Source organism: Chelonia mydas, chromosome 21 (assembly GCF_015237465.2).
Source record: "Chelonia mydas isolate rCheMyd1 chromosome 21, rCheMyd1.pri.v2, whole genome shotgun sequence".
Lineage (NCBI taxonomy): Eukaryota > Metazoa > Chordata > Testudines > Cheloniidae > Chelonia > Chelonia mydas.
In genome coordinates this window covers 5,928,581-5,954,853 of record NC_051261.2, presented here as the reverse complement: position 1 = coordinate 5,954,853, position 26,273 = coordinate 5,928,581, and the positions used below count along the sequence as shown (strand labels likewise).

General features: G+C 43.8%; 1 protein-coding gene across 4 annotated transcripts; it reads right to left on the bottom strand.

Annotated features, from left to right (window-relative positions):
- Nucleotides 1-15: 15 nt before the first annotated feature.
- EIF2D (eukaryotic translation initiation factor 2D) lies at nucleotides 16-23,029 on the bottom strand. 4 transcript variants are annotated; one of them, XM_037884812.2, is made up of 15 exons: nucleotides 22,389-23,029; nucleotides 19,807-19,997; nucleotides 18,909-18,992; nucleotides 15,217-15,307; nucleotides 13,082-13,189; nucleotides 9,878-10,170; nucleotides 7,109-7,226; nucleotides 6,088-6,133; nucleotides 4,511-4,614; nucleotides 3,058-3,216; nucleotides 2,305-2,394; nucleotides 1,875-1,970; nucleotides 1,222-1,342; nucleotides 386-560; nucleotides 16-302 (listed from the first exon to the last, which is right to left on the bottom strand). In XM_037884812.2, the coding sequence occupies exons 1-15, from the start codon at nucleotides 22,442-22,444 to the stop codon at nucleotides 205-207; spliced, it is 1,830 nt and encodes a 609-aa protein (XP_037740740.1). In that variant the 5' UTR covers nucleotides 22,445-23,029; the 3' UTR covers nucleotides 16-204. The 4 variants fall into 4 exon arrangements, with proteins under 4 accessions (XP_037740740.1, XP_007065146.2, XP_037740741.1 ...); XM_007065084.4 differs by having other exon boundaries at nucleotides 16-279; nucleotides 22,389-23,028; XM_037884813.2 differs by lacking the exon at nucleotides 386-560 and having other exon boundaries at nucleotides 16-279.
- Between the last annotated feature and the right edge of the window lie 3,244 nt (nucleotides 23,030-26,273).

The following is a 26,273-nucleotide window of genomic DNA, read 5'->3' as shown; positions in this document are numbered from 1 at the left end:
TATCTGGAAGAGGACAACATTTGAATTTTTTATTGGGAAAAAAATTTGAACAGCTAAAGCAATTACATTCTTTGGATGAAATCCTGGGCTCATGAAAGTCAACAGCAAAACTCCTATTGACTTAAATGGGACCAGGATTTCACCCCGCAGCTGTACGCAGAACTGGTTATAAATAATGAGATTTGAATACTTTTACACTAGACTTTATTTACTTCTTCCGGGTAGGCTTTGGAGCCTTCTCCAGCCCTTGAATATATTTCCGATGTAGCTGGTATTCCTCTGCAATATAACCAAGAGTCCAACTTAAGTACATCCCAGAGCTAGGTTTTATAATCAAAACATTTACCTTTTATAACTGACACAGTCCATGTCGGCTTAAACTCACCGAGCAGCAGCTTGGCAAGATGGTTGATTTGGTTGCCTTGGATCTGGACCTGAACTCTGTCCTTTGCCCCAGGTAGTGTGTTAATAGTGGCGCTGGCCTGTACTCTTTGCTGGAGTGTGTTGGCAACTAATTGCGGGTCTAGGCCATACAGTTCAAGATTCTTAATAATGGTCACCTGTGGATTTTAGCCGTTGTCACAAGAAGATTTTCACTTTGTGGATTAGTTACCACCAACTACTTAAGAACAGCAGTCATGACCCTATCCTGCTTTTCTGCTTAGAACTGGGCATTAAGAGTTTCCCCATTAGTGTCACATAATAGGCTCATACACAAAATCTGATCGATTCAGTACAATCTGTTCTAATGTATAACCCTGGTCCACCTATTATATATACATACACATTACGAAAAGCACAGCTGGAGGCAAAATGTCAATCATTTGGTTGCATTTAAACACAATGTGATGTGCTTGACATTCCAGGGTCTTTAGAAAACATGCTTGATAATTACTGTGCCAGGGCTGTGTTAAGAATTTTAACACTTTTAACACACTCTCATCCTCAGAGCTGTATCCTGCAGGCCTGAGGGACAGCCGGTGCTCATTAGCACAGAACTACACCAGAGTCCTGTGCCAAGTTGTGGCTGTTTCCCAACTGCCCAGGCTACTGTGACCCACCCGCCCACTTCTCCTTGACAAAGGGCAAGACTGGCTATGCAGAAGCCCCAAACTCCAGCAGGGTCTGTCCTAAAAGTGCTGAACACCTCCAGGATGGACTAAGAGCCAAAGAGGTGTTAATCGGCCATACCTCTTCCCTATCCTCTCTCTCTGCCGTTACCTTTTTATTTGATGATCTCTGTGCTATGGTTATGTCAATGGGATCAAGGTTTCCTTTCCTCACAATGGGTTCGTGTCCAAAAAATGTCACCTGGTGGTAAGGCTGCATTTGGTCCAGACACCTGAGAAAGGTATGGCTTGAGTTTAGTTTGTCAGATACAGCAGGCTGGGCAATAACGTTTTTATTAAATCTGGGATTCCACAGATATGTAGACCACAGGAGTGGTCAAGTATCTCAAAGTTCTGACCACATATGAGAATGGTCTTAAATATAAGTTTAAAGATGTGTTAGAGTATAGGTTTATATTTTGTATGTATGTACATACAGATTGTGTATACAGAACTAGGTTCTGTTAGACTTGCCTTGTGAATGCTTATCAGAAAAATTATCCCTTTAAGTATTACGTTTCTATATTACTAGTCATTTGCAAGGTGCCAAGAAAAGAAAGAATGGAACTTGCACTTTCTTAGTAGCATCTACTAAACTCATTACAAATTAAGGTTTATTTGTAGGTATTTTTATGTTGACAATAAGGAAGCCACTGCCTACTTCAGGGCTTAGAGTTAGACATGGCTTTGCATCATGTAGTAGTCTAGTTAAATGCTAACTCTGAATCTTTGCAAATGTTAAAGCAGAGTCAGGAAATAAGTCACCTGCTCAGGAGATCATCCCATTTGAGCTTTGAGATCTCGTCTTGCTCCCATTTATCCAACAGGCAGTCGCACAAGATTGGATTCACCTTTACAAAGCTGTAATAAAACAAGCTGATTAAATGTGAGCCTGCCCTATCTCTTCCCAGAGATGTGGAAATAGGGCCTATGTTCTCTGCCAAGCATGCCACTGTTTGTAATCATTTCCATGACCTGCTCCTGACTAGTGGATTTGTTTCAGCTCCCTAAAACTTGGCGACCAATTAATTTAAAAGCTACACTGGCCTCCACACAAGTCCAGTGCACTTGTGCTGTAGTTTGGTAAATTGGTCAGTGTAACATCATGTTAATTTTTTTAATACATTAACTTTTTGCACTGCACTCAGCTTGACTAGTGAAAATAGATGCACAAATAAGATTCACTTCTACTCACTTCTTGTTTGTTTCATCAACCAACTCATTAGTCTTTACATAGCTGATGATAATACTTCTCACATCGCTGCTGGAAAGGATGCTGCCTTTCCTAGAGAAGGAGGAAATCGTTACTATGTTGCATTAAGAAATCAGATGGTCTGAAAACAGTATTAACATTTGGTACTTCTAGAGTAGCTTGCATCCTGAGGATCGCCAGGGGCCACCAAAGGCTGTTTAAATTACAACAGCATGCTGCTCCAGCCCTGAATCGGGGGGGCACAACCATGTCTCAAGTCACCTCTGCTGCTCCCCTGCTGGGCTGAAAGTTGTGTGGCACAACAGCACAGAATCTCACCCCTGACAGTAATAAGGCAGCTGTTTAACAGCACATGACAATTCTTCTCCTAAACTGCTGTGTAGTAAGGTAGAACATGCTGTATCCCCTTGAAAATTCAAAGGGAACTGATGTAAAGAGACTGTAAATACCCAGTCTGGAATTTGGCTAGGTCACCTGAGTTATCACACCTCTACTGGTAAACAGTGCTAAGGGATTCTCTGGTGATGAAGCGTCAGGGCCTCAATTCCTCTCATCCAGGCTATGTCCCCACCAACAGCCAAGTGCTCCTAGCAGCATGCTCTGACATTGCTTCAATACTGACAGGGAAGGTGCTGACGACTCAACTATCCCCACTCCCTTTGGCACCTGGCGTAGGTCCTCCCTCTACATCTCCTATCTCAATGCTGGCTTTTATCCTATCTTCCTTACACTTACTTGTGTCCCGACTCGTGGAAAAGTGGAGCCATTTTGGTTGAGACGCCATAGAGTGGTATGATTTCAGGAGGATGGTACAGCTGATCTCCGTCTCCACATTTACTCTCTGGGGCCGTTGACACAGCAGAGAATGCTTCAGGGACAACAAATGACTTAATGCTGAAATGCAATAGAGAAAACAACAGAGGGAGCTCAGTTTCACAATAGTTTCCTGGGTGAGGAAGGATGGGGTGACTGTTTAGCTCTTCCATTAGCCTCCAGCTTCTCAGCAGTGTAATAGTCCTCCCACAACAGACACTCTGGCCCACACCCTCTCTCTCCTTTCCTGTCTAAACACTGCAACTGCCTACTGGTGCAGGCCTGCTGATGAACCTGATCCTAGGGCGGCAGATTTTAAGAACCAGCAGCAATGGTCAGGATTTGCTTTGCACAAGTATCCTGACTTGCCTTGCTGATACCCAGCACAGCTCCTCAGCCTATGCTTGGGTCCTAGACTCCAGAACTGTTTCCCAGTTACTTGAAACAGACACTGTTTTAAAGAGAGAGCCAAAGTGGCTTCAAGTACTAACCTGCCCCTCAATCCCAATGCTCAATTTTGTGGGGTTTACAATTATTTTTTTTCAAATTTCTCCCCCTTTTTCTGTATGAAAGACGCCCCCCCCCACACACACGAAAGTGACTGTACATGAATTGCTAGCAAACACCCAAAGTGTCCTGAAGAGGTAGGAACTCTTTCCTTTAATCTCTTGCTATAGAAGTTTTAGGGGGTAGCAACATCTGTCTGTGATTAAGAACATCCATATTGACAAGAATACCATCACAGCTGAAGTGTTGCAATCCCCTTCAACAGAATCCCTCCGAGACACAAGCGTGGCACTTTAAAGCGGATGGTGGTCACACAGGCAACTGGGAAGCGGCCAGTTTTGAAAGAGTAGGACAGAACAAGTGAGATCAGGAGACACATCAGGTGCAAGTGCTGAATTTCAGTCTGCTAAATCAATAGGTCAAGGCTCAGCTTATCAGAGCTCTGTTCTTGCTTCCCAGCATCAGAGACTGCAGCCCTGGAGCCTGCACTTGGAGGTAAAGAGACTTGGTGAGTTGCAGGTTTGGTCTGTCTGCGGGTCGCACCTCTGGGGTTTTAGACCCCTAATCTGACAGTTAGTATCTCTGGGAGGAGCATAAGGCTTGAACCCCTGCGTCTTCAATCAGAACAGTTTACCCACCTCTTGGGTGGAATGTGGCAGCTATTTTACAGTGTATGAGACCCCTGCATAACAGTTCAGGACCAGTGAAGAATATCATGGCCATTTAAATGGGAAATTGAGGTAGACAGACTAACTACCTGAGGTGAAATTTGGTTGACATCCCTAACTCAGATGAAAAAAAGCAGCGAGATCTTGTTAGATCACATTTTATCTCTCTACCGACTTCAGTGCAGTTAGTTACAACTTACTCAGAGTGTTTCCAGTCTATGTGCACGATACTCTCCACCCCTCTGTTCAGCTCCTTCACTTGGACAATCTTCTGCTGTTGCATGTACTGCAGGAACTTGGAGAGCTGAAAGGGAAACATGAGGCAGAAATAATGGAAAAAGCCAGGAACGCTGCCAGCAAACCCAAGCCATCCAGTCTCCGCTTTGGGATCTGCATGATCATCTCAGTAAGTCAGTCACAAAACCAACTCCTCTGCTCCATAAATATAACAACCTCCCCCTGGTGGTACTTCGTATGCTCAGTGCAGTCTAGTGTTCAGAGCAAGACACCAAGGGTTCCATTACTAGCTTTGCAACTGATTTGTGTTGTGACCTTCTTCGGGCCACCTACTACTCCCAGCTGACAACATTTTAATTCCTAGCTCTAGCCTATGAGAGATGAGCTGCTAAAATCATGTTAGCACCGAAGAGGAAAACAGCAGGATGGTAATCAGAGTACCCCGGGGGGGGGGGGGGGGGGGGGAAGAGGATCAGCTGGCAGTTAAGGCACTGGAGAGGGACTCCGGAGATCTGGGTTCAAATTCCCAGCTCTGTGACAGATTCTGTGTGACACCATGGGCCAATCGCCACTTCTTTGTGGCGCAGTTTCCTGTCTGTAAAACAGTGTGAAAGTAGAATGAATTATATTGAAATTATAATTCATTAAAGAAATGCTACTTGAAGGGTTTGTTGAAATATGGTTGTCAGGAAGAGAAACATTAAGGAGTGAGAGACAATGGGTCCTCAAACTAATTAACTTAGAGCTCCTACTGAGCTAGGAGATTGGTAAACGTTAGTATGCAAATAAGATATGTATGTATATTGGTCAGTTTCTGCTTTCTTTTGTCTCTTATGTTAAATTGGCTTTGGCTTAGCTGTATAAATAAGTTATCTTGGGCCTCAGAGAGGGGCTCACATCTGGGTGCATTAGCAAGGCGCTTTGCTAATAAACAGAGTGGTCTGACAAATTATGTGAGTCCTGAATCTGACTTTGACAACAGGAATAATCATACTTTCTAAGGGCTTGTCTACACTTGAAATGCTTCAGCAGGACAGCTGCAGCGCGTCAGTGTAAACACTGCCTATGCCGACTGGCGTCGGTAATCCCACTCCCTGAGAGGCAGTGGCCAGGTCAACAGAATAATTCTTCCATCAACCGAGAGCTATCTACACTGGGGATTAGGTCGGTTTAGCTATGCCACTCAGGTGTGGATTTTTCACACTTCTGAGAAACAGTCATATTGAATTTTCTAGTCTAGATCAAGCCTAAATTCTTTGGGGACTATCTCCTAGTCTGAGTATGGACAGTGCCTAGCAAAATGGATGCCCAGTTTTGATTGGTGTTCCCCAAACACAAAACAGTATAGACAGAGCTAGCAATATTTGATGGACCCAGACAAATGATTTCAGGAAAAGTTAGTCTACCAAGGTGAGACTGAACAAGTGATGAGAGAAAAGAATACAATCCATGTCTTTGGGAAGGGCTTCTTTACAAGGGGGCCTAAGAACTTTACCAGATTTTAAAAAATAAAATAAATGTAAATATCAAGAAATCTCACCTTCTTGTAGCTTGATTTCTTTAGGTCTAATTGTTGTCCTTCTGGGCTACAAACAGAGTAAACAATTAACCCTTTAAGTTACAACAAATAGCCGACACCAAGGAAAAATATTTTATGTTTGGCAAGATTAATGATAAATGCACTTTTCAAGAATATCTGTGCTAAAAGCTTCTCAGTGGTGTGAATATGAATTACACATGGGAAAGTGGATTTAAACATATTTTGAGAGATAATGGAGTCAGTTTTGTAATCGACATTCGAGTGTGTTAGGCATAACAAGGCAGAGGGCACGTCTGTAATATACAGTGGTTTCCTAACTTTTTTCTGCCAAGGACCCATTGCCATCTGACTAACCTTCCCAAACCCCTTTCAGTTTTTAGACATAAGTTTCATTTTCTTATTTTTTCTGTTAGGTTAGTTTATTTTAAAAATATATATAGTTTTAAAATAATAGACTCACACAGGAACCAGAAGTAAACAGTCTGCAGTTATTACATCCCCCCTATTTTCACTTAAACTACAATTTGTGGTGTAGTCCTGAATGGGCACTACCAGAATGCCCCCACTGGCGTGACCTCATCCATGGTGCGTGCAAGGTCATGGTGCACAGACTACGCCATTTTGAGAACAAAATGGCATCCTTCATGGAGCAGAAGTGCCGGAACACTGTTCTGACCCCACTGCAGTACTCCTCAAGGGACATACCCGCCCCAAATAACCCACGGCAGAACCCCCACTTTAGGAACCACTGATAGTGTGTTGAACTTTTGAAGAGGGAAATTGAGGGAGACAATCCTGGAACAAACACTTGCAGAGTCCAGGGTAGGATGTATAAACTTGTTAGCCAACTTGAGTTGATTGGCAATCAAATAAATTGAACTCTCGTGTAAACATACACCATAAACACCTGAATTACACGAAAGGCAGCAGCTTCATCCTAAATCTCACTGTCCCACAACAATTTCATTTAAACCCAAAAAACCCACCATGCAAACCCAAGGATGGTCTTCTTACCACATACCAGCATGAGACCATATGGTTGCGCAGGAAAGTGCTGGTCAGTAGCGGGAGCTCTGACTTCTTCACTTTACATTTTAAGGCATGAAAAAAACATTGATGCAGTAACTCATCCATTCGCTCTGTAGAAACACAAATATTTCTCATGGGCCTCTGTGCAGAAAGGGAGAGCGCTCTCATGAGAATGAGGTCTCATTTATTTTTGTATTGATTCCTCTGAGTTTGCACCTTACAATGTTAAATCATTTTGATGTACGCACTACATTCAACTAGGGTGGCCAGATGTCCCGATTTTATAGGGACAGTCCCGATATTTGGGAATTTTTCTTATATAGGCACCTATTATCCCCTACCCCCGTCCCGATTTTTCACACTTTCTATCTGGTCACCCTACGTTCAACACATCTAAACAGCAAGATCGGGAGCCAGGATCTTGTACATTCTAATCCTAGTGCTGATACCATCTCTCCGCTGTGGCCTTGGGATAGTTACTTAACCTCCCTTGTGCCCAACGTTTCCCCATCTATAAAAGAAGGATAATTGTGTTCACCTCCTACTCTTTCCCTCTCCAGGGTTTTACCTAGATTAAAGTAGGAAGATCAACAGTCTGAGTTGTTAGGAAGTGGAACTGAGTCCAGTTACATAAATCTGTTTTAAATACAATTCCCTTTAAATACCACAGGCCAAACTCTGACTTTTTTGCCATGCTTATTGCTTAGCCCTCCTACAGGCAATGAAACAGGGAGCTCCTTCTCAGACTTCACTCAGGTGGATTGTTTTCCCTCTGTGAACTTGGGCACACGGAGCCTGCAATCCTTTGAAAAGCACTTTCCCAAAGTGGTTTGTTTGCCGTGCGCTGTCTGTGGGAAGTTTATATACATATATCGTTGCTACAGAACGCTGCTGCTAGTTTAAGATTCCAAAAATGGCACTCCGGCCTAACAAGGGATTTATGTTTTGAGCCCAGAAAGGGACACTTTTATTGTAAGAAGGGCTCCAGAAAAGCCCCACACCAGCGAAACTTTTGCTCAGGGGAAACAGCTTTTACAAATCTGGACCTTTGGGCTGAAATTCTCAGTTTAAAAAAAAAAAAAAAGTATATAGTCACAGAGAAGTTTTTCCTTCCTGACGGGACACCAGAACTGCTTACATTTGAGACCAGCTTGGCTGAAAAATTAATAGCTCCCACTGTAGTCCCATCTTGGGGTCACCTTATCTACCCAAGAGGTAGGTGTGTCTCTCTTTATCACACACACTTTAGCAACATTTGTGAAGCTATATATTATTTATACCATGTCATGAACTACAGTACTTGAAAACTAAATTTTCTGCAGTATGCCAGAGGGTGCTTTCTAAAGCACACCGTCACCCAGGGTATCCTTTGAGCATGGAATCTTTGGCGCTGTTCCCACAACAGTTTCACTGAGCCTAATTCATAAATCTCTCAAAGCGCTTTACAAAGATGAGTATCATTATCCCCATTATACCGATGGGGAAATGGAGGTGCAAGGAGAAGTGAATTGCCCACCGTCATATAGAAGGTGAGTGGCAGAGCCAGAAATAGAATCCACATATCCTCTCAATTCAATGCCCTAATCACTTCAATGCATCTCATAACACAAGCGGAACCAAAAGAGGGAAGTTTGGTACTGGATTGAAAGACCATCACGTTGTCAGCTCCAGCAGCTTCAGGCAAAACAGTTCCATAGAGCCCAGACCACAGAGCATGCCGAGAACCTTCACCTCACTGAAGTTGAGGAGAATTCAGCCCACCCAGACATGTGCTCAGCAGCTAAGGCATGAGATTGCTACTGAATTGCTGCCTGCCCATCAACTACGAGGCAAATCCCTGGGACAGCCAAGAGACTGAACATAAGAACAGCCATACTGCGTCAGACCAAAGGTCCATCGAGCCCAGTGTCCATCTTCCGACAGTGGCCAATGCCCGGTGCTTCAGAGGGAATCAGTAGAACAGGTGGTAATCAAGCGATCCATCCCCTGTCGCCCATTCCCAGCTTCTTGCAAACAGGCTAGGGACACCATCCCGGCTAGCAGCCACTGATGGACCTATTCTCCATGAATTTATCTAATTCTTTTTTTGAACCCTGTTATAGTCTTGGCCTTCACAACATCCTCTAGCAAACAGTTCCACAGTTGACTGTGCGTTGTGTGAAAAAATACTTCCTTTTGTTTGTTTTAAACCTGCTGCCTATTCATTTCATTTGGTGACTCCTCGTTCTTGTGTTATGAGAGTAAACACTGCCTTATTTACTTTCTCCACAGCAGTCATGATTTTACAGACCTCTATCATCTCCCCCCTTTTCCAATCTGAAGAGTCCCAGTTTTATTAATCTCTCCTCATTCGGAAGCCATTCCATACCCCTAATGATTTTTGTTACCCTTTCCTGAACCTTTTCCAGTTCTAATATATCTTTCTGGAGATGGGGCGACCACCTCTGCATGCAGTATTCATGGAATACTCTGAGGAAAGGGAGGTGTTTATAGGTCAGCATGGTACCCAAGGAGCCACACTATGCACGCAATGATTTCTGCATGAATGCCCTGGCTCACAGCAGTTACTATGGGGCTTTTCAAAGGATTGCAGGCTCCATGTCCCTCCGTTGTTCAAGAACTGGGCAGCTGCGCTCAGTGCGAGCTGAAGTATATGTAAGGCTTGCTACGTTTAGCCAAGTAACAGGAACACATGGGAATCTAATACAGAAGTGACAACTGCATAGACATACAACTTGGTTTCGTTTTCATGCTGTAGTACCTTGTGGAGTTCTGCCATCTTCTGTTTCTGGCTGAACCTCGGCGATATCTTCAGCCATTTCTGCAGCTCCAGTCTCACCGGGTTCCTCCTCCTCCTCCATCAGCCTTGCACAGCCATCTCCCTCCTGCAGGTTCAAATTGCCAATGTCCATTTGTAGCGACGGAGCAATGGAGAGGTCGTTGCCAGGCTCCCGTCCCTCCTCATCTTTGTCATCCTCATCCGTGCTTTCCAGCTCCGCAGGCTCTGCTACCAAGGGAGTTATTGTGGGTGGGTAAGACTTGTCTCCAAATCCCCTTTAAAAACAATAAAAAGCATAAAGCAGCTTTATTGATGGTTCTTTACTCTCTTCATACAGGATGGTTCCCCATATAGCTGTGACGCATCCTGTGCCGAAAAGCCTGGCCAGTCCCAGCTAACTGTTACAAACTCATGGAGTGAGAAAATACAGATCCATCTAGTGATGAAGAATCCACCACACTCCCAGGTAAGTAAGTTGTTCCCATGGTTAATTATCCTTGCTGTGAGAAGTGTGCACCTTATTTCTCGTCTGAATTTGGCTTCTAGCCATTGGGGCTCATTATGCCTTTGTCTGCTAAATTAGAGTCCTCTATTTTCAGAAATCTCCTCCCCACATAGGTACTGTGCTTCTAGATTCATCAAGCCACTTCTTATCCTTCTTTTCCATAAACTAATAGGCTGAACTCCTTAAGCCTCTCACTATAAGGCGGGTTTTTGGTGTTTTGCAGCTACTGGCCAGCCCCACAGCAGGCCAGTCAGGATCCCAGATCCACTAAGAGGTAACTTGCCACTGCCAAGCCTACAGCACATCATGCTATTGCTGTCCCCAAATGACTCCATTTTGATTTTTAAAACCCCTTGTGGTGAAACTGGTGCCCATGATAAGCACCAGTTTGGTTAGTCCAGGAGGCCCGAGTCCTCTCTTTATCCACACAACAGGAATAACACAATCGGCAGCAGTGCAAACTTCTCCCACACCATGCCTTAACTCTAATCGGTGGCTTTGTCCTACCAGAGCCAAGAGGGCTATGGAGTCTCCATGGCTCATTCAGGTCTGGGCCTCCGACCTGTACCTCCAAACAAGGAGGGCGGCTAGTGCCAGGCGGGATGGTGGTTTTGTGACAGGAGTACTTGAACATCAGGGACTGGATTGAGACACACCCACGTCCAATTCATTTCACGTAGGCCAAACAGCCATTCAAATGGCACTACATTTTGACCCCAGCTGACCTCAGGCCATGAACCTCTGAAAACAGACAGGCTCTTGCAGGGTTCTAATAAGGGAACACACCCAAAGTGCCTCTCTGTGGACACCAGTAAGAGTGAAAGCTGTCGCAACCTCCTTCCGCAGAACACACGTTTTATAAGATAACAGACTGGGGTGGTGGTTACTGAAAGTCCCAGCAGAGGGCGTTCTCTAGGGAAAATGGGAGTCAAGATTTGGATATATCTTTTCTTTAAATGAAAATCAGCGCACACTTAATGCAGAGCAAAAAGTTACTAAATTAAGGCAGAGTAACAACAATGGGCCAAATTGTTCATGATGCAACTCCATTAAGCTTAAAGAAGTTTCACTAGAGATTTAGTTCCAATATCCTGCGTTTACGTGCACATGCACATAAAAGGACATCAGGGCAAACCCCTTCTCTGACTAGAAGTAGATGTTAAAATTCCCACAGCACATGGAGCAGACCAGACATCTATTGCTATGGGGTCATCCAAAATATGCCCCCTAAGAGTATCGAACTGTGTATCTACACTGACTCTGCTGGGATCTAAACCTCCTGTACTAACTTAGATGGAACAAATGGGCCCAAAGAGTCTAAGATGTTAACATGATCCAGTCACAAACATTACACACTGTTAAATGAGGTTCAGGATTTGGTATATGGAAACCTCAGATTGATTAGTACCACAGCAAACACACCATTAAGAATTTTTTTACTCAAGATACAGAAAATAAGGAAAACTACGTTAAAGTATTTGAAATGTTAAGTATTAAAGAAGGCTTTAATTTTAAACAATATCCCTTGTGCCCTTTCCCTGGAGAGAGGTTTTGGGGGGGTGGGGGGGAAATCCCCTCTGTTCGACAATCTCTTAAATGCTATTCAAGATGGTAGCAACTGTCCCTTTGGGGAAATGAGAAGAAGTTAGTTGAGATGGGTTGTTGCCACTGCTGCTATTAAAGCCAACTCTTGTTTCCTAGAAGACCAAACAAAACGCACACACGAAAAAGGGCAGAAAAAACAGCAGCACAGATAGAAAATGCAGCTTCTGTTTCTGGTGTTGTTTCTCACTTGCAACCTCACTACTGGAAAAACACAAGTCCAGCACCTGGTCTTACCAGCTACTCCAAATCCTGGCAAACCTGTACCAGCATTGGGCTGTTTAAGGCATTGCTTTTAGCTGTCTCTTTCTGGACATAAACTTACAGCAGTGTTGCAAAACATGCAGTCTTGGCTGGCTAAGCCAGGCTCTTATTAGACAGAAGGAAAAAAGGAGTGGGATAGAAAAGAGAAGAAATACAGTAGGGAAGGAAAAGGACACATTTTGCAAGGGGGTGGCCAAGTTTTGCATCCCAGGTGGTATTCAGAAATAAAATGGAGCCAGTGGAGGTGGCAGTGGTCACCTGGCTCCCTCTCTGGGCCAGTCTGGTCAGAACATCTCTCGGGGTTAGAAATGAGGTGGTCTGAAGTCCCAGGAGATGGTGGGGGTGGCAGCCAAGAGGGTGAAGCTTGCTCCAGTAGCCAATTTATTCTACCCCATGTCTATCCATTTAAAGACCCCAAAAAGGGAGTGGCAGGTGGAATAGCCCATCCCTTCATTATGTCGTCCACCAATTACGCATAGTTTCTGACACCCCAGTTCTGGCTCATTGATTTTTTTGGTTTTAGCTTTTCTTGTTTATCAGGCATGACCTTAACACTGGCCTGGTTTATATCCGTAGCCCTTTTGTCTGGACTAATTCAGCCTGCCTGCCTTGCTTTTGCACCTTTTCCTGTCAACATGTGTGGTTAGAGGTTATTGTGGCATTCCATGAACTCTCTCTCAGCTCTTACAGCCAAGCTCAAAGTTAGGGTAAATTTGTAGGGCCAATTACTACAACAGGTTCCAGGCAGTATTTCAGACCCGGTACTCACTCATCTCATTTTCTAAGACACACTGTACCCTTGTCTGCATACTCACCATAAGTGGTCTGTGTAAGCATGCAGCACGGTGAAGCCCTTCCCTTTCATTCCGGCAGCCAGCATCTCTGCAGTGGGCATGGTAGCGACTCCTACTGCTACTGGGGCTCTGAGAAAACAGTATCAGAATGGGAAATAGCAAAGTTTTCACGCTACCTGGAACACATGACTCTTAAGCCACCATAGCACATTCACTTTCTTTCACAATGTCCTTGATAATGGAGGCTAATTACTATTGTATGATAGTTTTACCCTGAATCTGTTCTTTACACTCTGCAATTTCAAGGCTTCGGGACATCTTCTAGTTTCACCCACTCCCCTCTAGTATGCAAGGTCTTCTCCCAATACTACCCCACATGAATTGTCACTGAACAGCCACCCTTTCTTAACATACTTTTCTGTCTGCCAGAAGCTGGGATTGGACGACAGGGGAGGTATCACCCAAAAGTTGCCCTGATCTATTCATTCCCTTTGAAGCATCTGGTACCAGTCACTGTCAGAAGCAGGGTGGATAAAAATCAACAATATTTTAAAAACACAAAAAAAATCGGATTGTTTGGTCAAATGCTTTTTGAGGAAAAACTATCTAAAGATAGTTTTAGTTAAGATCCATGATGAGATATCTTTGAGCTATAATGTAATAGGGATTATAAATTCTAATTCTATAGTATGAGACAATATATTCATGTAATGTTTAAGAAAAGTTTTGTAAATGAGTTCCAATAGTTCATAGATTAGGGAACCAATCTTATGGGGTTCCAGGGACTTCTGTATAGATTAATCTTTCTATCTATCCAATGGGACTCAGTGCTCAGTCTAGAAGATACCATCAGAGATGCTTAGTTTTGCAGTTCTCAAACTGTGGATTTGTGTCTCCAGAGATAACATGCTTGTTAACAGCAAAAGTGGTGGTGATGGCTGTTTTTTTAAAAAAAATATATTTCATTTAACTATTTTAGTTTAAAAACAATTTTAACAAAAACAAACCTGATTTTAAAAAACTTGAATGTTTAACTAAATTCAAACATTCATATGCTTGTTTTGTTAAAATATCACGTTTGCTGTTGAAGACAAAAATCCAGACTACATAATGTTGTTTTAGTTAAATAAAACAATTTAAATGTCTGTCTGGTGATGTTCTCCTCCTAACACAGCATGGCAAGAAAATCTTCCAAATATTAATGATTAACCTGTTGAACTGGAGATAGTTCACCTCCCAATGACTTCATAAATATCTGCTACAATTACCTTTGCAAAATGAAATAACCAATCATTCATTTTCTGATATAGCTGTAAAACTCATCTGAAAAGTTTTCAAAATAAATCACTTTAAAAATTTATAGTGTGTACCTTCTAAAAATGAAACCTACATCTATCTCTGAATTGTGAAGAATATGTATTAAGGTTAGAACTAACAAGAATTCACTTTTATGTAGAAATCCATGATTAAATTGAACCTTCCAAAAGCTTCTAATTTGATTTAAATCAAATCCACCCTGGTCAGAAGACACGATACCAGGTTAAATAGACCATTGGTCTGACCCAGAATGGCCATTCTTATGTACTGGGTGTGCCAGATACTTACCTGCCTTTCTCCTTAGGAGGAGACGAATTTACAGGGTTGCAAAGAGCAGTCAAAACAACATTTGGAAAAAAAGCTTTGAATTTACAGGGTTTAGGCTTTCTTTTAAATTTGTTAAAGTTATCTGCATTCACAAAACAAACAAACCAACCCACCCCAACAACACCGGTAAATTCTGTGGTCCCTGCCCCCACATACTTCAGAGGACAAATTAGCCCATGTCCAAGAGAAAAAACTGAGCAGAATTTCATTGTTTTGTTAAAAATGATCCTCTTTCAAAACACAACCCTCAACGTTAAAGAAAACTCTTGTATTTATCTGAACGTTGTGCATTGTATGATTCAAAACCATCCAATTTGCAAAATTTTCCACCAAAAGCGAAATCTGTAGGATACTCATGATTATGCCACAGCAAATTTGCAAATATTTTTTTGCAGAATTTCCCAAAATCCAAGCCTGCCTTCATATTCTGTTTCTCCTAATCCCTCTCAAAATCCTCACATAAAAATACAACTTTTCTTCCTTCATTGTAAGAAACTATAGATAAATTGTACCTGTTTCCCACCAGGGTGATGGCACAGAGAGTGCCCTGCTGTACCTGAGGAAGACCACAAGATGGCACCATAACTCCTGGCAGCATTAGATCTGAGATAAAACAGTAAAGCGCTATTAGCATCCTCTCTGCTTTAAAGAACAGTGGCAAGCCAGTGACTAACCAGCCACCCCTTCTGCCTCCAGCCATTCTGTTATTCAGCAAAAATACAACCCTGGCAACAGCCAAGCACATGTCAGGTAAAATACAATCTCCTGCATGCCTGCTATCTAGTTAAGAATACTTTCCAGTTTCCTTCCAGAAGTGGGTGGGATAACCGGCCTGATTCAGGGGGGTACTGAGTCGCCCTCACGTCCCAAAGCACACGAGACACAGCTGAGTGTCTGTACAGCAACTGGTAATGTCAGGGTCAAAGGGACCATTAGGAGGAAGAGGTGAACTCTATGTAAAGGACCAACTGAGTAACTTGGCAGTAAGTTTGTTTGCTACCAAGAGGGAAGCTAGTCCTGTCCCACCTCCTCTCCCAAGAGGAGCCTGGTTTCTAGCAGAAGACCATGACTTCCTTCCAGCCATTTTTCTTGTCTCAGGATGACATTTTCTAGTCTGATTCGTTACATTTCAGGGCAGTGTGGAAATCACACATTTTCCTTCAAATACAGTCCTGACATATCTGTGGTATTGGCACTAAGCAGGTTGATTTTTTCCATGTCTCTACAAATAACATCACTTCCCTTTTGTGACACACAGGAAAATAGGATTTTCAGAGAACTACAAGGTGAAATGATTTGCCCAAGTTCACAAAGCACATCAGCGGACGAGCATGGAATTAGAACCCAAGCGTCCTGACTCTCAGACTTCCCTTTTCTATCTCATTACACCACACTCCTCTAGACCCCAGGAGACCTGCCTGCCTCCCAGGCTCCTGCCCTAACCCTTACAATGCACCAAACAATTCAGCGAAGCAATGGCAGAGGCTGTTAGAAAATCTGCCACGTGCCACTTAGCTTTAAAGCTCAAACCAAGGCAATTTTCACTGAGGTGCTTTAAAAATTGATTGGCAGGATCAACTAAAACCTAAATTAAACAAGCCAGAAGCATAAAACAAGAGCTGCCAATGAATGAGATGCAGCCACCACTTAGGTTACTACACTTGAAAATACTTCACCCTTCTATACACAATCTAAAGAGTAGGGATGGGGAGGGAGGACCTACAAAACCATCTTATCACCCTATTAAAATAGAAGCACCATTGACACATATGCCCAGATCCAGAAAAGGTATTTAAGTTCCTAACTTCTGTTGAAATCAATGGAAGTCAAAAGCCTAAATACCTTTGTGGATCAGGACCACAGCCTCTTATCTAAAACAATCCTGCTGACAAAGGCAAAGCTACTTGGAACGGTGTGCATCACACACAGAGTATTTTCCATATGGAAGAAGATTCCCTTCCCATAATACCTCTGAGCTGGCCCCTCACCATGGATTCAAAGGTAAAGCCCTCCACCAAAAGCTTCGAATTCTGCACACCGACACTGCAAATGCTGCACCAAGAAAACAGGGCTCAGACACTCTGCCAGGAGCCCATCCAGTACATTACTGTCAAAAGGCTTCATTCAGCCTGGTTGTTAAATTAAATTAGCCAAAGCAGGAAGGCTTTGGGCAGCTCAGCTGAGCCCATATTTTTAAAATAAGGGCATGGGCAAAGGAGAGGGAGGAATAAAGGAGAGTGTTTCCAGCTAACCTTTTTCTCTTTCATCCTGATAGTAGGTTCTAGCTTCTTCTACAAGCCAGTGCAGGCCCCTTACTGTCCTGCTCTCTGAGGGCGAAGAGATGATTGCCTAATTAGCCTCAGCTGGGCCAGCCCTGCACTGAAGGCAGCTGTGACCTTTCCTCTGCGCAGGGACACAGGGTTAACCCTCTCCTTGCCAAATACAGCATTGTACCATTCCCATTCTAGGTGACAAGGGTTGCCTACCTCGGAAGCCTGGGATATTGGCCACCGACGGAGGCAAGGAGCAGGGCTGGACGGCTGAGTGGTCTGATCTGAGTAGACACTTCAGGCCCCTTGCTCCGCAGCATCATGGATTTTTATACCCACACAGAAGCAAACACCTTTTTTTCCTCCCATTTGCTGCTACAGCAGCTTTCATCAAATCTAACACTGCAACATGCATCCAAGCCTAGCTCCCAAACGGTGACTGATTTGTGAAATTCCTGAGCAAGGGAAGGAGCCGCACAAAGGTCTCAGTGCTGCAGGATGAAGTAACATATCTAGCAAACGATAAAGGCAAAAATACCTGGCTGGATGCTTAGAGCCAAATGAAGAGATAGTACAGAGTGGCACGGCCTTGGCTTTACCACAACAGTTGGCTCCCTGCTCCCAAACTCCAGGCTGCTGCAGTCTCACCCCCTTTCCAGAGGCTTCTGCATCAGTGTGTGTCTGCCCCTCCCCCCTGCTATGATGGCTACTGTCTCCAGGGCCACCCTCTCATCTTTGGCTCTGGCTCAGAAGTCAGTTGAGGCAGCCTGGTTGCCAAGGGAGACCAGTGACCTGAACCCCACTTTAATCAGCCTCCTCCTCCTACCAACAGGACCTTCTCCGTGCAAACTCGGTCACTGCGGTCAGCGGCTAGACACACTCCTCAGCTGTCTATGTCAGTGGCAGGCCACAGGACCGGGGGCTGTTGTCCACACAGGGCCCTCGGCTATAAAGCAGCAGGCACCCAAAGCAGAGGGCCTCAAGTACCACTGCAGTGCTGCTTCCACCTGAGGCAGGCTATGTGGTGAGAGAAAGGCAGCCCCCTTCTCGACACACATCCCCACACACGCTGAGAAGACAGCATCCAGATTCTGATCAGGTTTAGGCTTGCGGTTTAGGTTTGAGGTCAAGCCAGGAGTAAGGTTTGGGGACACACAGCTCTCATGAAAGCTGTATGAGATTTCAGCTCAGAATGGCATGACCCAGCATCCAAAGTGGATTCTGAATGGTATCTACAGTGGATTCTGGAAAACCAGACACTCTTCTGGTTTTGGAGCTGACCCACAGGGCTGAGTTCAGAGCCAAGGATTTAAATGTAACTCCCACAGGATGTGCACAATCCGAAATGTAGGGAGCGAGGAATCAGCTCTGAGATTGCAGCCAGGGCCCAGCTTTAATATATGCACATGTAGTGGCATCTGCTTAAACTGAATTCGGACAGAGAGAGACATCCCTTAAAGCAAAGCAAAATGAAAGCATTTAAATTTAGTTACCCTGTGAAAGTTAATTACAACAAATGCTACAGAATGAGGACACACGTACTTCAGTGTCCCACTTAATGGCTGTTAAATCAATATCTTTCTAACCAATGCATGAAGAGCAACAACAGACAAAATTCCAACTCTAGAGCCATCAGATGGGAAGGATCAATGCATTTGAACAGGTTGACCTATATATATTATATTTAGTTCGCAAACTCTATTTGTGGCTAATTGGTTTTCCTTTTTAAGGAGACCAAAAAAACAAACAATCCCCCCCACACTTTCAGTGCACCCTTCTGAACAGTGAGTTTCTGCTTTTTTTTAAAGATCTTAAAAATCTTGTCCTGCACTAGAAAAATGAGCTTAAAAAAAAAAAGTACAGATCTAGAAGAATGAATTTCCCAAGGCAACTGATGCACGTATCACAAAGTAATTGCATTTTGATTCTCTTACCTGCTCCTCCTGCTAGTCTCTGTAGCACTGGGGGCCATGTTGAGAATGCTGGAAGAAGATCTGGATAGGACCACAAAGTATAAACTGTCCAAAAGAAAACGGATTTTAAAAACATGGCATTACAAATTTCTCTAGCTGTTGCTTCTCTCCATCTTCAAGACCCAGTAATACAATTACAGCAGCACACCCTTGACTGTAACTAGCCAGATTCTTCTCTCACATGGATGGTCAACAAATCAGGCTGCACAGCCCAGCAGCATCAAAACAACAAGCCAGTAGATACTCACAACGGACAAACTAAAATACTAACATTTCATTTTCAAGCTTTCAGTAGATTTTAATAAAGGATGGATAGATGATCTATGGACATCTTGACATTGTCTTCTTTAAATCAAGGATGCTTTGACCTGAATTGTTGTTATGATAACATGGGAGAGTCACTGAGTGGGCAGAGAAAAACGATGGACCAGCATATTTTATCAGGGCAATTCAGTCTTTCACGCACCGAATTCCACATAAAGAAGGTTGAACTTCATACTCATGGCAGTTGTGCCTTACAGTAACAGGGCCAGAAAGGAAGGACGGTCCAGCAGTTAGGACAGTAGCCTAGGATTTGGGAGATCTGGGTTTAAGTTATTGTTCCACCCCACACTTCCTGTGTGATCCTGGGCAAGTCATCTCTCTGTGACTCAGTTTCCTGTCAATAGGGGATAATACTGCCCTACATCACAAGGGTATTGTAAGGATAAATACATTACAGAATGTGAGGCATTCAGATACTACAGTAATGGCATACACAAGTACCTTGAATACATGGGCATGTACAGAACTTGTAGGAGAGTTTTATGTCTGAGAGGGAGGAGGGGTTGGGAAAGATATTCTATTTCATATCTCATACCTGTTGGATACAGAGTTTTCTCCATTTCAAAAAGGACTGGGTTCCTGTTGTTGGCATATACCGTGACTGCATCCCCTTTGTGAGTATACAGTTTGACTATGTTGAGTTCCTCTCTGTTTGGAACAACTTCTGACAACTGTTCACTGCTGAGGGCGGGAAAAGCTGCGGCAACATCAGTCCGCAGTTTCCTCCTGTAAAGATAAATCGGTGCTGAGCAAAAGTAAGGGTGTTTTTTTTAATTTAAATTTAATTTTTAAAGGACAGGGTACGGCAGAGACTAGTCATGTCTAAGGAGACATGGGTTCAGGTGGGATCCTAGCTATGCAGTGGTTCTCAACCAGGGGTACACAGAGATCTTCCAGGTGTAGGTTGACCAGATAGCAACTGTGAAAAAACGGGACAGGAGCTGGGGGGTAATAGTCAGTTCACATTTTGCCTCCTGCTCATTCAGGCCACGTTCCATCTGCTTTGCAGGCTGAAGCCCTTCTTCAACGGTCACAAACAAACATACAATTCTACATCAGCAAAGCTGTTAGTAAAAACGCGTCTATCTGAAGGTGGAGGGCCTGATTCGTGGTTGTCCTGAACCTTTTTGGGGTCATTCACACCAGCACAAACTGGGAGTAAAACATGAGCAAATCAGACTGGTAGAATTCTACACTCACTTTGCACGGGTGTAAGTGACAACACGAATGTACACGGCCATAGTGAACTGGGACCCCAAGCCTTCTTTCAGGTAAAGGCCATTGGTTAACTTAGGCTATGTCTTCACTGCTAAAAAGGTACGTGTTTACTACGAGATAGCTAACTCGAGACAGGTTTCAGAGGGGTAGCTGTGTTAGTCTATATCAGCAAAAACAAGGAGGAGTTCCTCCAGTGGCACCTTAAAAACTAAAATTTATTTGGGCATAAGCTTCGATGGCCTAAAACCCACTTCATCAGATGCATGGAGTGGAAAATACAGTAGGTAGGTATAAATATACCAAACATGAAAAGATGGGAGTTGCCTTACCAAGCGGGGGGGGTCAGTGCTAACGAGGCCAATTCAGTTAGGGTGGATATGTCCCATTCCCAACAGTTGACAAGAAGGTGTGAGTATCAACAAAGGGAAAATTCTTTTTTGTAGTGAGCCAGCCACTCCCAGCCTTTATTCAGGCCTAATTTGATGGTGTCAAGTTTGCAATTTAATTCTAGTTCTGCCATTTCTCATTGAAGTCTGTTTTTGAAGGTTTTTTTGTTGAAGAATGGCCACTTAAGTCTGTTATTGAGTGTCCAGGGAGATTGAAGTGCTCTCCTACTGGTTTTTGAACGTTACAATTCTTGATGTCTGATTGTGTCCATTTATTCTTTTGCATAGAGACTGTCCGGTTTGGCCAATGTATATGGCAGAGGGGCATCGCTGGCACATGATGGCATATATCACATTGGTAGATGTGCAGGTGAACGAGCCCCTGATGGTGTGGCTGATGTGGTTAGGTCCTATGCTGGTGTCTAAGGCAACTGTCATCTTTTCATGTGCTGTATATTTATACCTGCCTACTGTATTTTCTACTCCATGCATCTGATGAAGTGGGTTCTAGCCCACGAAAGCTTATGTCCAAATAAATGTTAGTCTCTAAGATGCCACAAGAACTCCTTGTTGTTTTAACTTAAGACAGTTATCTCAATGTAAAATCCTAGCAGAGACAGGGCCTGGGGGGTTTTAAACCACAGTGTAGCTACTCCGTGTCATCCCCAGGCTGATAAGTTATTCATGTAAAAACATTTAAATTTTGTTTTGCTATGAAGGCATCTTCAGTTAAACACCAGTATTGACTGAATTTAGTGAACGCTACCTCTGTGCTGCAAGGCTCTTAGCGGACTTGGTTTGTATTATTACAAATATTTAAAGTATGTGGTCCCCAGATAGTATGGGGACGAGGTTATATCTTTTATTAGACCAACTTCTGTAGAGCTCTGTGTAAGCTCGGAAGCTCGTCTCTCTCACCAACAGAAGTTGGTCCAATAAAAGATATTCCCTCACCCACCCTGTGTTTCAAATATTTTACGTATTAATACGTTCACTGCGCCACCACACAAAATATTACAAATAGACTTCCACAGGCTAGCAGAAATACGGTAAGGGAGATTTTCCTGCTTAAAAAAAAAAAAAAGAAAGAAAGCCTTCAAAATTTGCCTCACAACATGACTCAGAAACTGCCACATTATTTAAAGCCCATCTGTTTCAGCGCGACTGTGTAACCCGTCCTTGGGTGCAGTCCATCTGGCAACGCTTGTATGCCAACGCGACGGAAAAAAAATCCACAGCCTAGCTTCAGTTATGGGGAAGGCGATACGTTGCAGATTCTCAGGAATGGCATTTAAAAAATAATAATAAGCAGCCTCCCCCTCTTGTAATGCAGGATATTGCGGTCTGCTCTTCAGCAAGATGTAAAATCCGACTCGTGCCTCTTTGAAATCGCTCCTGTTCAAGCTTGTGCCTGCACCTGACCTAACCAGATAACGCAGGAGAAGGTAACTCATGCCAGCTACCCTAAAAATCTCACCTTGGGCCTGGAGTGAAATTAACATAACCCACTCACCTATCAGACCCTTTGATGGCAGTGTTGGATTTCACCCTGAAGGCCTTGGAAAACATGATCCACTCCAAAGGGGAGGCTTCACGCCCTTCGGCTCTGCCCCCAAACCTGGCAGGCCCAGAGGCGAGGGGCCAGCCGCGCAGGTAGGCTGCTAGGAAGGCGAAAGCAGGAGTTCAGCCCCAGGACTGCAGAGCTCCTGCTTCATGGCATGGGAGCAGCCATGTTGCAGTCCCGCAGCAAAAAGAGCCCGTGTGGCAACACACATCGCAGCTTCCTTCTGCTCCCTCTGCAAGGGCCGAGCTGGCTGGTGCCCGCTGCGCGGGGGCGGCTGATGCTGCAAACGCTGACACGCGCCTGGGGAACTTTGCCTACAGGAGCGGTGCGACGGGAGCGAAGGGGGCCGCTGCCTTCAGAAAATTACTCCTGAGTGCAAAGATAATTGCAGCAGGGTTAGAGTTTGCAGACACCAAAACATTTGAAAGACGCATCAGAGAGCTAGCTGGGCTGCTGCTGGGGTAGCATGGTTGAAATCAGCTTCCCTGCATTCGTTAAACAAATAGGTTTCAGAGTAGCAGCCGTGTTAGGCTGTATTCGCAAAAAGAACAGGAGGACTTGTGGCACCTTAGAGACGAACCAATTTATTTGAGCATAAGCTTTCGTGAGCTACAGCTCGCTGTAAGTGAGCTGTAGCTCAGGAAAGCTTATGCTCAAATAAATTGGTTCGTCTCTAAGGTGCCACAAGTACTCATTAAACAAATAGTTTCCAGCCCTCCTGGAAGGGGCTAGGGGGAGGAGCTGCGAAATGTGAACTAGTGTCTGTCTGGAGACAACTGATAACAATACAAGCTTGACGAGGTATCAACTGCCCCATCCTGGAACACGCTCTTAGGAGCCCCCGGTGGTTTGTGCTGATTGCCTTAATTCAGGCCTTCAAGCTAGGCAGCCCTGCCAAAATCCTTTGGAGGGACAGACCCTCATTTTGGATTCTCACTTTACAAATCTTCCTAGCCTTTGTTAAAAATAAACCTTATAAAACCACTTAATAACTCTCACCCAGTTTACTAAGCGCGGGTAGTGGATGGAGATTTTTGTAGGTGTTCCTTGCAAAGGGTGCGGTCACATATCTTTCTGTCTCTCACTGTTGATTAATTGCCTGACCTCCAGCCAGAGGTCTCCAAACACCTTCCCCGTGCAATGCTACATGCCCATCCTGTATACAATAATATTTCATATATGTGTGTATGCATGTCTTTGTTAAAGAGTGTGATTTCCCCCCACTTCTTTATAGTGAATGTTACTCACAGGTTCTCATGTCGGGAACTGCAGTGATTGTCTTGCAAACACTGCAGGAGGATGTTTAAATCAAACCAAAAATATTTTCATTTAAATCTATATAAACATTTCTAATAAAACGGAACAGGCAGAGTAAGCACAGCATGAGGGTGTGGGAAGCCTGGCCTGCTGCTATCATGGCTGTCCCCTTACTCTGATAAACAGATGACTTCGGAGCAGTTAATTCAGCTCCTGTAAGAAGCACTAAAAGCCTCAATCCTGCAAAAGGATGGATGCAAGAAGACTTGTGTCAATGAGGATTTACATCAAACAGACTCTGGGCTGTCCTGTCTGAATGGATCCAATTGCAGGACCAGGGCCTAAATAAATGTTTAATATCCCTTTTTAAAGTTGTTTTCAACATACGTCTGTCTTCTGATATCTGGCTAGGATAGAAGAAAAAGAAAAAAAAAGAAAAGCAGAGCCCCAGACATACCAAGCAAGCAAAAAGATGCAGCACTTTCAAAACAGAAACTATTTGAAGGAAACCAGAAAATTAGTCACATATTTTGCTCTATGCAAGGAATAATGGGGAATGTCTGATGCATGTAGAAAAGAAATGTGTGAGCAATTTTCTGGTTTTCTTCAAATAATTCCCACTTTGAAATGGATGCTTTTGGGTTTGGGAGATACTATATTTTGTGCAGGCTGACTATTTTTCAGATCCTTAACTGTATTTTAGGAGAAACATTTACAACTTTTAAAAAAATCTGAAAAAAAATCAATTCAGACTTCTGTACATAATAAACTTCAGACATAATAAACTTGCAGAGGATTCCAAAACTGTGACAGTATACGGACCTGATCCTGCAAACACTTGTCTAGCTGCTTCACTTTACTTATTGTGAGATGTCCCATTGAAGGGACATCACAGAGACTAGCGGGCTTACGTGTTGAGTGGACTGAAAAGAGCAAAGTTGTTGCACAACATGGGCTCACAGATATGACTGGGGGTTAGGGGGAACTACGAACAGGCATTCTTGATGCCTAGCACAGGAACACAGCACTGAAACTGGGACCTCTCTTGGAGCATGCACCGAACATGCCACAGTCACACCATGCTGAGACTAGGGGAACTGAGAATAAGCAGGTTCAGTGCAAGCCATAGGCACCCACTGTTGAGATGAGGGACAAGAACACCCATTGGGATGAATGGGGTGGTTCACACCTCTCGGAGCTATTCTTTCAAGCTATTTTAATCTTCACGGGATTTTCTGATTCCACACCTCTGCAAGTCTCCTATGCTACAGAGGAGCACACAGAGCCCCTTCACTCGACACGGATGTGGGGTAGGGACTCTGGGGTCCCTTCCCCCTTTCTGCCTCCTTCTAGTAGATGCACTCCTCACAGACCCACCCCTAGAGAACAAGGAAAGGTACAGTTAAGGTAACCTCTCCTAGACCATACACACCACACAACCTTAACTCCGATACTGGGGAGATGGCCATAGTCACAGGGAATATAACAATACCTTACCCATCCTAACAAAAACTGTTAGTTTCATAGTGCCCACAAAGCTCCATATCATTCCTATTATACACCTCTATGGACTTTCATTGTGTTCTCTGTGGCACCATTGATACAAGATGCTGGTAGGGGGGCACTGGCAGACCTCACAGTAGTATAGCAAGGCCATTTTCCTGAGGCATTTTTGAGAGCAGGAATCAGAGGGTTTTAAAGATGTAAAATTTCCTCTGACTGCCCAACACTCCTTTTTCATCCTAACTGCTGAACTCCACCCACTTTAGGGAAGGGAAGCCACTGAGCTCTCCCTGAGGTACTCTTTATTGTGGTGATCAAAGGGGAAGAGCTTAAAGGCAGCAGTGAGAGTGCTATGGGAAGCATTATCTTTACAGTGCATTTCCTTGTGTTCTAATGTTTGTGTTTTGCTTTATGTATTTGCTGAAGCTCAGGCATGTGCATTTCAGGTGGCCAATTCTACATTCTGGGAGGGTATGATGAGGCATTGCCAGGCAACCTACCCTCCCCTCCCTACCCTGTGTTTTGTTAGTGAATTGAGGATTCCACATGGCCTCACACACAGGAACAGACAGTAGAAAAAGGAACTGAAGCCCTCATACACTTTGAAAGGTTTTGAATAATGATTTATTAAAATAAATCACAGTTTAGTGTGAATAGAGTCTCCAATTTCTTTCAGAGAAGAGAAGGTATGGTGTATGAAATGTGCCTCTGGGTATATGGGCAGGGTTGTGATGCTTGCTGCCAACACCAGGTGGCTCTCAGGTTTTCATTTTTCAGAGTAGCAGCCGTGTTAGTCTGTATTTGCAAAAAGAAAAGGAGTACTAGGTTTTCATTTGCAACACTACTCATATCTCCCCTCATCAGCACAGCAAGAGTTAGGGACACAGGACGCTCATTAACGTCTCCTGTGTTCAAACACACATTAAAGGACTGTAACACTTTACATAGAGGAGTCTATTCCCTACCCTAAAAAGTTTTTCTCTCTTGCTCTAAGGTACTTATCTGGCCACTATTATTGTAGTAGCTGAGTGCTTTACAATCTCGAATGCATTGATCCTTACAACACTCCTGTGC